This window comes from Zea mays, chromosome 1 (assembly GCF_902167145.1).
Source record: "Zea mays cultivar B73 chromosome 1, Zm-B73-REFERENCE-NAM-5.0, whole genome shotgun sequence".
In the NCBI taxonomy this organism is placed as follows: domain Eukaryota; kingdom Viridiplantae; phylum Streptophyta; class Magnoliopsida; order Poales; family Poaceae; genus Zea; species Zea mays.
This window is the reverse complement of record NC_050096.1, coordinates 277,606,569-277,620,773: the sequence shown is the minus strand read 5'-3', so window position 1 is coordinate 277,620,773 and position 14,205 is coordinate 277,606,569. Positions and strand designations below refer to the sequence as shown.

The 14,205-nt window shown below is 42.2% G+C and overlaps 2 protein-coding genes across 2 annotated transcripts; both read right to left on the bottom strand.

Moving 5' to 3' along the window:
• Nucleotides 1–5,565: 5,565 nt before the first annotated feature.
• On the bottom strand, nt 5,566–8,419 carry LOC100037751 (tubulin alpha-1 chain-like). Its single transcript, NM_001308507.1, has 4 exons — nt 8,171–8,419; nt 7,072–7,306; nt 6,608–6,978; nt 5,566–6,502 (listed from the first exon to the last, which is right to left on the bottom strand). Exons 1-4 carry the CDS (start codon nt 8,261–8,263, stop codon nt 5,846–5,848), a joined length of 1,356 nt encoding a protein of 451 aa, NP_001295436.1. The 5' UTR covers nt 8,264–8,419; the 3' UTR covers nt 5,566–5,845.
• A 1,084-nt stretch (nt 8,420–9,503) lies between these two features.
• Nucleotides 9,504–13,095, bottom strand: LOC103643947 (tubulin alpha-2 chain-like). The gene is made up of 4 exons (NM_001397163.1): nt 12,895–13,095; nt 10,916–11,150; nt 10,452–10,822; nt 9,504–10,359 (listed from the first exon to the last, which is right to left on the bottom strand). Exons 1-4 carry the CDS (start codon nt 12,985–12,987, stop codon nt 9,703–9,705), a joined length of 1,356 nt encoding a protein of 451 aa, NP_001384092.1. The 5' UTR covers nt 12,988–13,095; the 3' UTR covers nt 9,504–9,702.
• Nucleotides 13,096–14,205: the final 1,110 nt, after the last annotated feature.

Below are 14,205 nucleotides of genomic sequence, written 5' to 3'. Positions count from 1 at the left end.
TTGTCCTTGTACCCCCTTGTCTTCAGTTTTCGTTTCCTTTTTGCGCTGCTGAACAAATATTATCCTGAAATCCGCATGGCTTCTATTACAGAAATACTCTCCCCGATCGTAAGTGCGGATGCAAAGCGTAGTACACCTTGAAAAGAATGTAGCTTATCTAATTAGACAAAAACTATTGTGCAATTAGAATTTTCGTACACTTATCATATACATGTACTTATTATTTATTCTATTAACATATAAAATTTCAAACTCCAACTCATTCTATATATCAGTATATAAAATTTAAAGTCTCGATTCGTTCTATATTAATTAATAGATATAAGAATAACACTACCCGATTTGAAGGATTAAAAATAATATAATTCTATTTTTATATCTTCTAATATAAATAGAACTTGAAATATGTTATATTGTTAGTATAAATATTGAATTACACACAGCAATTATACGAAAAGCACGATTGTATAGAAAGCTTGAATGTATAACAGTTTTTTACAAAAACAAATCTAAACCCACATCAAACTGTTAATAAATTACGTGGTGATTATTCAAAAAGCTCGATTGCACGACAAATTGTATAGAAATCTTGATCATATAACGATTTTTGCCCTCTAATTAAGTGTGTATGAACGGTGAATAATTAACAATTACAACAATGAACTCCCATTCGAGTGAATTAAACCATGATCAGGATTCATGAGTTGTGAACAAGCGGTGTGCTGTAGGTGTGGAACACATTGCCAGATAGAAGAAAAAAAAAACTACGTGTTTTCACACTTTACGAGCATTTCCAGGCTGCAAGCAAGGCAAGTACTAAAATGATGCTTAGCTGCCCAACCAGTGCGAGCCAGCCAACTCAAGTTTTTAAAACCAGTGGTGCATCCGCATAAAAATATGCGCCGTTGCAATTGCAGTGGGCCGCTCGGAGCTGGACGCCTTGCATTTGCGTCGCGTACACGCATGCAGTAGGTGCAAAAACTGACCAAATGGGCAACGGCAGTATACGAAGAATGAGTACGCATCACGCATGTATAGGGCAGGGATCGGAGCAAAATTAACAAGCTACAGCACTCGGATGGCCGGATCCGAGTAGAGACAGTCCCATTTTGGTACTACTACGAGAACGAGTACGCAGCGCAGGCCGCAAGCAGGGAAGAAAACATATATATCATTCTTATTTTATTTTTTATGAATATATAGGATATAAAATCTATTATACAATTTATATTCTTGTGTTTACTATTAAGTTTGTAAAGATTCATAAAAATATCTAATTTATTATATAACTTTTCAAATTATAGATATAAGATTTGATACGGATTTGATATTTTTTCACATTTTTGTTGCAATAAGCAAATAATACATAAAATAATTTATGAAAAGATATTTTTATATATATTTGGTAACATAAAAAACATCAACATCAGTTTTCATACATATTTATTTTTAAAATATTAAATTTGTCTTAAAAATTTAGATACCACTTTTATCCATACAAGCTATTGACTCTATAGTGTTTTTATCAAGGCGTAAGAGGAAGACACAGACAGTGTTGTTGCTGCAGGCATGCACCTGCAAAACATGGATATCATGCAGCCCGCATATGTGTAATCGGGTAAAGTTTAGTCGCTATCACATCAAATGTTTAAATAACAATTATAAGTATTAAATATAATATAATTATAAAACTAATTATATAAATAGATATTAAACAGCGAAATGAATTTACAAAGTTTAATTAACCATATGTTTAATACTTGTAATTGATATTTAAATATTTAATTATGATACGGACTAAACTTTAGTCACGAAAACATACACCCTTAAGATTACGAGGAAACAATCAATATATGGTGGCTTTTGTACCATGCTTGACAGATGTCTAGTAGGGTCATAGGGTGTACTCTCGAACAATTTTGCTGGTGTCCTCAGTTTTACCCTTAGTCGTGTTTTTTTTTTGCTCAGTTTTGTCCTTCCAGTGCTATAAAACAGAAGGGCAAAACTGAGAAAAAAACACGACTAAGAGAAAAATTGAGGACAACAGCAAAATCGAGGACACCAGCTTAAAAAACCCTATTAAAAAACTAAACTGTTTGCTTCTATATGTGATGGTTATGTGCCGGTCTTCCGCTTTGCCCGGCGCCGGCGGTCGGCGGCGGCCGCTTTCTTTGCTGACGCTGGATCTCTGGTCGCCGTAGGCAGCTGCATTAAAAACCGCAAGTGACACTCAACTAATCCTGTGTTGATTGGCCTAGCTCTAGCTCAGCATCATACTATGATGAAGATTGAAGACCCATGTCGTCCTTGCACGGTGTACTGAACAGCCCAACAAATCACGGGTCCTTATCCAGTGCGCATTACCGGGGAGGTTCTTTAAGGAGTAAAATCCAATCAGGCGAAAGAATGTCGTCATAGCCAAATGCCGTCGCCCGAATTTTTTGCATTTTAACCCTTCCTCGAAAACAATATCACGTTTGGACCCTATAAAATTTTAATGTTATTTTTGGACCCTTTGCTCGGCGTCATAGCCTATGGCGCCGAGGTAACACAGCTCGGCGCCATAGGCTATGGCGCCGAGGTAGGTGCTACGCTGGCCCAAACGGACTACGTGGCGCCGACGTGGTACCAAACTCGGCGCCATAGATCTTGGCGCCGAGCTTGGTTCTGTACACAAAGGTTGTCTAGCTCAGTGGTAGAGCGTAAGACTCTTAACCTTGTGGTTGTGGGTTCGAACCCCATAGTGGGTGTTTTTTTGTCTTTGTCACTAATTTATTTTTTTGTTGTCTATATTTTCGTTTATGTCGCTCATTTGTTCGCCCAGATTTATTTCTCATCTAGATTTTTTGTTTTTGTGACTGATTTGTTTATTCATCTAGATATTTTTTGTTTTTGTTTATTCAAACTCTGTCACACCGCCAAATGAAAGCAAATCAAAGGAGTTCAGCTAATTTTTTTATTTTCTTGTAAAATCATCTGAACACAATAGGGACCATCGCTAAATCTGGTTCTGTTTCGTCGCTTAGCGCGCAGGCAGGAGCCCTTGTTTGAGCGGCCCTCCTGATGGAGCATTTCAGGCGAGGGGTGGAGTTCGGGATGGCCTCCTTCCAGAGATGTCATCCGCTGTCATGTCAAATGGTTGGTGATCATGGGAAACCTTTGTTTCATGTTTTTAGTCATATATTATATAATAATATAATAGAAACAGGAAGTGTGTCAGATTAGAATTGCTTATGTCTCTGTCGGCCGTAACTGTATATGTACCAAATTAAGAGATATACTAAATAAACTGTTGTTCTGGACTTGTGATCATGCTGGCGCATCATTCTCTTTTAGATTTGCTTTCATTTGGCGGTGTGATATATATATATATATATATATATATATATATATATATATATATATATATATATAGCCATTGCGTCACAAAGTTTGAATAAACAAAAACAAAAATAAAAAATAAACAAAAAATATCTAGATGAATAAACAAATCAGTCACAAAAATAAAAAATCTAGATGAGAAATAAATCTGGGCGGACAAATGAGCGACATAAACGAAAAATATAGATAACAAAAAAATAAATTAGTGACAAAGACAAAAAAACAATCACCGTGGGGCTCGAACCCACAACCACAAGGTTAAGAATCTTACGTTCTACCAACTGAGCTAGACGACCTTTGTGTATAAAATTGAGCTCGGCGCCAAGATCAATGGCGCCGAGCTCGGTACCACGTCAGCGCCACGTCGTCCGTTTGGGCCAGCGTAGCACCTACCTCGGCGCCATAGCTTATGGCGCCGAGCTGTGTTACCTCGGCGCTATAGGCTATGGCGCCGAGCAAAGGGTCTAAAAATGACATTAAAATTTTTTAGGATCCAAACGTGATATTATTTTCGAGGAAGGGTTAAAATGCAAAAAATTCGGTGCCGTCGCGTATGCTTCGCTCCTTCAACAAGGCTGCAGTTTTGAGCTTGTTCGCTGCGGCTTGCTGCGGCTGCAATCCGGCTGCGGCTGCGGCTTCTACAGTATTTTTCTCTCTATGGATTGCAGCTGCAGCAGTCCAAACAGCTGCAACAGTGTCGGCTTGTAGCGAGCCGAACACGCCCTTTGATTATTCAAGTCTCATGACAGACTGGACTCGAGTTTAGTGTACATACTGATGTAGATCGAAATCATTTTGATTAAATCGAATGGTATAAGACGGGTTATCTATAAATAGACTATAGAGGTGTTTCAATGAATATAGCTAATAGTTATAAATAGACTGTAGAGGTGTTTCAATGTAATATAGCTAATAGTTAAGGGTGGTAATGAACCGTGATCCAAATAATTCTTCATAAAATGATATGGCTCTAAATAAATTTTAGTTCAAAAATTAATAGAAATAGGACATGATCCTAATTCGATCCGATTTTTAAATCTTATAATATAAAATTTAGAGCACATTGTCACCTCTACTAATACTTAGCTGCTAAAAATTGGCTAAAGACATTCAAACATTTTAACTAATAATTCAACAATTAGCTACTTTTAACAAGTTAGCTGAGCATCTATAAGAGACTACACTTTCTACTCTATTTAACTCTTTATTTACCTCTTTATAAAAATTAAACAACATCTCATTTCAATTCTGTTTAAGAGCAACTCCAATAGACTCTTTATATCCTTTCTAATCTATATGAATAGAGATTTTTATACAAAAATACTTTCCAATATCTTATCTAAATGATTATTCAAATATAGCCATCTTCTATTTATGGTTTTTCGCTAGACAAATATAGAAAATGTGAATGACTCTCTAGAGTACAAATAAGATATAGAAAGACTATTGGAGATCGAAAAGATATAGAAAGTGGTTTTAATGTAAATGACTCTCTAAATGATAATTTAGAGAGTGGACTTTAGAAAGACTCTTGGAGATGCTCTAATAGTCAAGTCAGCTTGGCTAGACAGAGTGGCTAGCCAACTTTGGCTAGAGTGAGGGCTAATTTGGAAAGTCGGATGGCTTAACAAGTTAAATGACTAATCTGGTCAATAACTTTTTTGCTGTTAAATAACTAAAATTTGGTTTGACGAGCCATTTGGCTAGCCTCTTGGAGATACTCTTAGCTAACTGTTTGTTAGCTAGCTAATCCCAATAACAATTTTTTAGCCAACTACCTCTTAGCTCTAGTGAATTCAAATATCTTATATATCTTTGTTGAGTTATCTATAAACTCCAGAAGATTAGTCTACTTTTAGGTTTGTAGACAACCTCCCTTGAGAATCTAGCTATCACGAGGATTACGAGCGGAGAAATTAAAAGGGTCAATATATTTTAGAATCTAGAAAGTGACAGATTTTTACTATCGTGACGACTCTTACTATCGTGACGACTCAATCATTTTCTTTAAAAATATAGAAATCCTTGAAAAAATGGAGTTCACAAACTAGCCCTAAATAATTTATTTTCTGCAGTGTTTTCTTTCCTGTGTGAACATATATATAGCTAGAGATCGTACTATCTTCTGCAATGTGATATAAAGCATCAAACAATCCATACTACTCAATACTCATGACAAGACGCAAGAAAATCATCCGCCGACTCGATTTTACTGATGACAAAAGATGAACAAGGTGGTAAATGTAAAGCATCTCCGAGATGAAGCAACAACGTAAACAGCCATAATTATTCTCAATAACCCGGTAGCAATGCAGGGGAATTAACAACTCTTACAACATCAGGTGTTGTAAACCACACAATACTTCAGAACAGACACACATAACACGATAGCAGGAGCAACTCTCGGCAGATCACGGGATAAGGGCAGCACACTGGCCTGATGCTGCGTCATCAGCAAACTTCTCTAGTACTCGTCACCCTCGTCGCCATCCTCGCCCTCATCGAACTCAGCACCGACCTCCTCGTAGTCCTTCTCGAGCGCCGCCAGGTCCTCACGGGCCTCAGAGAACTCACCTTCCTCCATACCCTCACCGACGTACCAGTGCACGAAGGCACGCTTGGCGTACATGAGGTCGAACTTGTGGTCGATGCGGGAGAACACCTCCACAACACTGGTGGAGTTGGAGATCATGCACACGGCACGCTGCACCTTGGCCAGGTCGCCACCAGGCACAACGCTAGGAGGCTGGTAGTTGATGCCGCACTTGAAGCCAGTCGGGCACCAATCCACGAACTGGATGGTGCGTTTGGTCTTGATGGTGGCCACAGCAGCATTCACATCCTTGGGGACCACATCACCACGGTACATGAGGCAGCAGGCCATGTACTTGCCATGGCGTGGGTCGCACTTGGCCATCATGGAAGATGGCTCGAAGGCACTGTTGGTGATCTCAGCCACAGAGAGCTGCTCGTGGTAGGCCTTCTCAGCAGAGATGACTGGAGCGTACGAAGAAAGCATGAAGTGGATCCTCGGGTAGGGTACCAGGTTGGTCTGGAACTCGTTAACATCCACGTTCAGAGCACCATCGAACCTCAGGGAGGCAGTAAGGGATGAGATGACCTGTACAACATCAGTAACAGGTAGTTGTTACAGACAACAGCCAGTATTTGAACCAGTTTACCAGGCAAAATGCGAAAGCAGTAGACCAAGACAGTAAGTCAGTACCTGGGACACAAGCCTGTTGAGGTTGGTGTAGGTTGGGCGCTCAATGTCAAGGGATCGGCGGCAGATGTCGTAGATGGCCTCATTGTCCAGCAGTATAGCCACATCAGTGTGCTCGAGGAGGGAGTGGGTGGACAGTACACTGTTGTATGGCTCAACTACCGAAGTAGAAACTTGGGGGGAAGGGTACACAGTGAACCCAAGCTTGGATTTCTTGCCGTAGTCAACAGACAGGCGCTCTAGGAGGAGGGAACCAAGGCCAGAGCCCGTTCCTCCACCAACAGCGTTGAAGACGAGGAAGCCCTGGAGACCAGTGCAGTTGTCGGCAAGCTTCCTGATGCGATCAAGGCACAGGTCAACAATCTCCTTGCCAACTGCAAAACAAGGAATCAGGTTTAAATGAGATGTTCATTACAGAGCAAATATCAAGGAGCAGTGAAAACTGACGCTCAGATCAGATTACTTACTGGTGTAGTGACCACGGGCAAAGTTGTTGGCTGCATCCTCCTTCCCACTGATGAGCTGCTCAGGGTGGAAGAGCTGGCGGTAGGTGCCAGTTCTCACCTCATCGATGACAGTGGGTTCAAGGTCAACAAAAACAGCACGGGGCACGTGCTTCCCAGCACCAGTCTCACTGAAGAAGGTGTTGAAAGCATCATCACCTCCCCCAATGGTCTTGTCACCGGGCATCTGACCGTCAGCCTGAACAAAACACAAATGTAGTAGTGTTAATATGCGACTTAAGGAGTCTATGTAAAAAATACATGCCATCTACAGTAGTAGACCAGACAGATGCATGATCTTAAGGTAACACAGGCCTGAATCTCATATTTCAAACTATGACACACGATTCAAATGTCCTAGGGAGCCATGATTGAATCTCCGATTGCAAACACTTGAAATATGTGAACAGCATTTAGTCCTAGATAAAGCTAATAACAGCTAGGACTACATAACAACATGCCAGTCTCTATCCCATTTCTAACAGATTTAAACAGAAAAATGCAAATTGGGTTAAGGTGCCTAAGAGTGACGTGTATTCGTTTTTTTTACAGAATTAATAACAGTATGAATGGATGCATTGTGGGCATGGAACTTAGCCTGTGAAAATTCATCAAGGCTCACATCAAATTAACACTAAACATACTATAGTCTGTATTTGTACATCAAGGCTCACATATCAACAGGCAATACGGAACTTAGCCTATGAAAATTCAAAGATCCAAACTGACAGTACATTTAAACGAATTCTGGGCACTCAGATCTACCACGCACGTGGGTTTCGGGTGATCCCTATTCAAATTCTACGTATCAAAATTCCAGTTCAAAAACAATTGCAATCTCGCTCAGACACCAGTTCTCCGGATCAGACCTAGCAAACCCGGATCCGGGTAGCCACCATTACATGCATCCAGATCCGTACAGATCTACCGATTTGAAACGTCATTTCCTCCGGCGGATTCAGCCCCACCAAAAATCCAGCAAATATTAGCGATGAAACCCCCATACCGATTATAGATCTACCTCAACAGAGGGAGAACGGGGGAGGGAATGACGGATCGTTACCTGAATGCCATGCTCAAGGCAGTACAGCTCCCAGCACGCGTTTCCGACCTGGATACCGGCCTGGCCGATGTGGATCGAAATGCACTCCCTCATGGTGTCGTCGTACGGGTGGAGCGGCGGCCGGCGGAAGGAATTGGGAGAAGGGGGAAAGGTTTGAGCCGCGGAGGTAGGCGAGTACGAAGACGCCTATCTCTGCGATGCTCAATTAGGGTTACGCCTGCTCCCACTCGTCTCGCTTTATAGAACAGAACGACAGCCTGGGCCACGAGCCCACGATGGAGTGCCAGCGCAAGCGAGGGAAGGGGGCGGTGTTTTTTCGTTTGAGCCCCTGAGATTTTGATTGTTTTAATGGTTCGTGCTCCACGTCCGTTCAACGGTCGGTTGGTTCGTGACACAGTACCTGGGTCAAGAGCGGACATGTACTGGCTACGGAAATCGAAACCTTGCAGGGCATTACGAGCAAAATATTTCAAAAATACATTTCTTTTTGTTGATACCTGAGTTCTCACCACCAAACTGTCACCGCTTCCTATTATTACGAATAAGGGATAGTTTGGGAGTTAAAAAAACAGAGGAAATTAGAGTAGTTAAATTCACCTTATTATTTAATTTTGAATAAGAAGAAAAATTTAACCCATTTTGCGGCATCTAAACTAGTCGTAAGTGTACCTAAATTCTTAACCTAGTTTTATATTTGACTATTTCACTTACTTATCTTCAAAACTGGTTGTTTAATCTCCACAACTTTACAAAACCACATAAATAATCCATTAGACAATTTTAGTTGATAGTTTTAAATTTTAATAACGTGACACTGATTTAAATGACACCAGTTTTATATTTTTTTAATTCTATTTTCTATTGGTGTCCAAAATGTATACAACTTCACAAAAATTCGGTGCCACCAAAAAATTATTGCGGTATTTACTCGCCCTCACTTGTCTCTCAACCAAACACTATAGAAATTGTCACTTGTCTCTGAACCAAACACTATAGAAATTGTGGCATTCCTCTTTCATCCCTTCTTAGGTATTTATCTCGTCCTCACTTGTCTCTCAACCAAACACTATAGAAATTATGACATTCCTCTTTCATCCCTTCTTATACATTCAACCAAACACACCCTTAAGGATCAAAAACATATTTTGGATCCAAAAACATATTTACGAAGTTCATGATCTAAGTGGCAACCCTTGACAAGTTCATGATCTAGATGGCACCTTAGACAAGTTTAAACGTCGCTGAAGCATTTAACTCATAACGCAATCCTGATGCTTGACAGGCCTCAAAATTCCCAGCGGCGTATGAGTGATGACATTACGACAACAACACAATCCACCGAGGCGCATAACAGTTTTCCAATATCGAGAAGCAATAATGTAGTGTAGACAACCATCCATAACGACGTTCTTAATAACCCAGTGGCACAGCGGGGCGGACATAACCAGAAAGTCTTACAACATCAGGTGTTGCAAACCACAACGGGGACAAGAGCAGCACACAAGCCTGACGATGACCGCATCAGGATACTTCTAGTACTCATCACCATCATCACCTTCCTCACCCTCATCAAACTCAGCACCAACCTCCTCGTAGTCCTTCTCGAGCGCTGCCAGATCCTCACGGGCCTCAGAGAACTCGCCCTCCTCCATACCCTCACCGACATACCAGTGCACGAAGGCACGCTTGGCGTACATGAGGTCGAACTTGTGGTCGATGCGGGAGAACACCTCCACAACACTGGTGGAGTTGGAGATCATGCACACAGCGCGCTGCACCTTGGCCAGGTCACCACCAGGCACCACACTTGGAGGCTGGTAGTTAATGCCGCACTTAAAGCCAGTTGGGCACCAGTCCACAAACTGGATGGTGCGCTTGGTCTTGATGGTGGCCACAGCAGCATTCACATCCTTGGGGACCACATCACCACGGTACATGAGGCAGCAGGCCATGTACTTACCATGGCGGGGATCGCACTTGGCCATCATGGAGGATGGCTCGAAGGCGCTGTTGGTGATCTCGGCCACAGACAGCTGCTCGTGGTAGGCCTTCTCAGCAGAGATGACTGGAGCATAGGAGGAAAGCATGAAGTGGATCCTCGGGTAGGGCACCAAGTTGGTCTGGAACTCATTCACATCCACGTTAAGAGCACCATCGAACCTCAGGGAGGCAGTCAGGGATGAGATGACCTGTACAACGACAGGAACAACTGATGGTTAAAGAGAAAAGCCCAGATTACAGACCATTTACTTAATGCTTAGGCTGTAAACCAAGACAGTACCTGGGACACAAGCCTGTTGAGGTTGGTGTAGGTTGGGCGCTCAATGTCAAGGGAACGGCGGCAGATGTCATAGATGGCCTCGTTGTCCAGCAGGATAGCCACATCAGTGTGCTCAAGGAGGGAGTGGGTGGACAGGACACTGTTGTATGGCTCAACCACTGAGGTCGAAACTTGGGGGGATGGGTACACAGTGAAACCAAGCTTAGACTTCTTGCCGTAGTCAACAGACAGACGCTCCAGGAGGAGGGAACCAAGGCCAGAGCCTGTTCCTCCGCCAACAGCGTTGAAGACGAGGAAGCCCTGGAGACCAGTGCAGTTGTCGGCAAGCTTCCTGATGCGATCAAGGCACAGGTCAACAATCTCCTTGCCAACTGCAAGACAAGCAATCAAGTTTAAATAAGATGTTCATTACAAAGCAAATATCCAGGAGCATTGTAAACTGACAGTCAGATCAGGTTACTTACTGGTGTAGTGACCACGGGCGAAGTTGTTGGCTGCATCCTCCTTGCCACTGATAAGCTGCTCAGGGTGGAAGAGCTGGCGGTAGGTGCCAGTCCTCACCTCATCGATGACAGTTGGTTCAAGGTCAACAAAAACAGCACGAGGGACGTGCTTCCCAGCACCAGTCTCACTGAAGAAGGTGTTGAAAGCATCATCACCACCCCCAATGGTCTTGTCACCGGGCATCTGACCATCGGCCTGAACAAAATACAAATGTAGCAGTGTTATTTATGCCAATTAGGTCCTGTTTGGAAGCAATCCAGTTTTTAAGAAACTGGTTTTTATCTTTTAGCTAGGAGAGACTAGCTTGATAGCTTATTGGTTTTTAAGGAACTGACAATCAATTTCTATAAACTGAGACATAAACTGGTATGTTTGGAACCACCTCTAATTCTATAAACCAGTTTCTTAAAAACTGGGAGCTTCCAAACAGGCCCTTACAAAAGGAGAACATAAGCAGTCTGTGTAAAAAAAATTGCATGCCACCTACACTAGTACACCAGACAGACGCATAATCTTAAGGTAACACATGCCTGAATGGACATATTTCAAACCATGACACACAATTAGGGGTGGTAATGGATCACGATCCAAACGCTTCTTCATAAAAAGTTAGGGCCCTTAAATAATTTTAATTCAAAAATGAATAGGATTAGAGCCCGATCCTTAAATTTTAGTGTAAAATCTAGAGTCCATTACCACCCCTAAACACAATTCGAAATTTCAATTGTCCTAAGGAGCCATGATTAAATCCATGATTGCAAACACTTCGGATATGTGAACAGCATTTAGTCCTACATAAAGCTAATAACAACTAGGACAAAAGCAATTTAGTATAACAGCATTCCTGTATATATAATCTTTCTAACAGATCTAAACAGCAAAAGGCAATTGGGTCAAGGCGTCTAATGCTGATGCGTATTCATATTTTTTTGCAGATCTAAGAGCATCTCCAAAAGGGGCCCTAGGCTATCTCCAGCAGATCCCCAATTCTATCTCCTATCACATCCACTATTTCAAAATTCAAATTTCACTATGCAAACAGTGTCAAACAGTCTACAGTTCCGCGTCTCCTATTTAACACTACACGCTGGAGATAGTCTAAACAAGGCTGTATTTTGAAATATAGGGTGTGGGATTATAAAACGCTCTCCAACAGTAGCCCTATTTTATAAAAAATCATCAAAAGATTATAGGGCTCGGTCTCTCGGGTCCTAAATATAGTACACCGTTGGAGCCCTATCCTCCTTTCCTCTTAGTCTACAACTATTTATTTCCTAATAACGTGATTTATTTCCTAAATAGAATTATTTAAGGCCTAACTGTTGGAGTAATCCTAAACACACTTTAAATACGGTCCTATTTTAACTTTTAGGGCTCTATTTTAGAGCTCCTTGTTGGAGATGCTCTAACAGTACGAATAGATGTATTGTACATCAATTAACATTAAGTATACTAACTCTGTAACCGTACATCGAATCGAAGGTATAGGCATGCAATAGGAACTTGGCCTATGAAAATTTACAGATCGTGAATGCCTGTGCATTTAAACGATTTCAGGGCACTCACACCTAACACACGTATAGGCATAAATTAACAACAAATATGATACATAACTACTAAATTCATTGGATCATGGAAAATAATGCGCAATTTCGGCTAATCGCCATTCGAGTTTTCTATCCAAAAATCCAGATAAAAACAACCGAACCTCGATCAGACACCATCTCACCATATATACGGATCAGACCTGACAAACGCGGATCTGGGCAGCCACCATCACATACAGCCAGATCCCTACAGATCTACCGATTTGAAATGCCATTTCCTCCCCCGATTTAGTCCCACCGAATACAGCACGCATCAGCGACGGAAGTCCCATACCGATTACACATCTAACCTAACAGTGCGAGAATGGAAGAGGAATTGGACAGCTCGTTACCTGAATGCCATGCTCGAGGCAGTAGAGCTCCCAGCACGCGTTTCCGACCTGGATACCGGCTTGGCCGATGTGGATCGAGATGCACTCCCTCATGGTGTCGACGGAATGGGGTGGAGCTGCAGCGGCGGCGGTAGGAAATGGAAGAAGCTTTGAGTCGCGGAGATAGGCGAGTACGAAGACGCCTGTCTCTGCGCCTCTGCGGTGCTGGGCTAGGGTTCCGGCTCTTCCCCTCGGCTCGCTTTATAGAACAGGATGACAGCCTGGCCAGTGGCCACCATGAGCCGGCGAAGGAAGTGTGGGCGGGATTGTTTCGTTTGAGCCCCTGTGCTTTCGGTTGTTTTCACGGTTCGGTCTCGTCGAGTTCTCGTCCGTGCAACGGTCGGTTGGTTCGTTATGAATTTATGATATTTTTCGCTTCAGCGGTGATACATTTTCGAATTTGAATTGGACCACTCCTGTGAGACGCTGGACTCTAACACTAAAAACTGCAGCTCAATCCTGGTTTCAAAAAAATGTCACAAAATTACAGGACTCGGCCTATTATATATACTGGAGCTCAATCCTTGTTTTATATACTATTCCTAAACTTTTATTTCCTAAATAACATAATTAATCTCTACAATTATAATGCAGCAGCTTTGTGCATACACGGTTCCATGTGTCATCCCCGGCCTAGGGGCGGGTCTAGAAATTTCGACGCACCCACCACAGGGGTCGATCTAGAAATTTTATATGACTGTCAAATCTACTAAATTTTATTCTCTCTTTCATCTTAACTATTTTATACCGAATTAAATAGAGATTTATATAGAGTTACATGGATCAAAACCCGGACCACGCACTGGGTGGCCCATGGTGCACCCCCTCTCGCCTGCCCCCACCCACTTCGTACCGGGGCGTCGACCACCAACCCCCCTCCCCCCGACTGAAAGGGAAATGTGTCCTTGGGCATTTCTATATTGGTTTGGTGATTAGATGCACAACACATGATGTTTGAACTAACATGATGTTAAGCAAAAGTGTGAGGCAAAATGAGCTCGGAAGAGGACTTAGTACAAAGCTATATGGATCAAGCTAAAAGGTATGCTCTAGACACTAAGTCAATTGATTTGAGTGTTAATCATATTTGTCTAAGTGCCAGGGGACCCAGCTAAGTGAAGTCCAAAAGAAACAAAGAAGACAAAAGAAGAAACAGGAAAAAGTTGCTAGACTGTGTAGCACCGAACGGTCTGATGCCACCCACCATACAGTCTGGTGCACGGTTCGGCCGAACTCGCTGCTCTCGGGTTTTTTAGCCTACATCAGCTATAA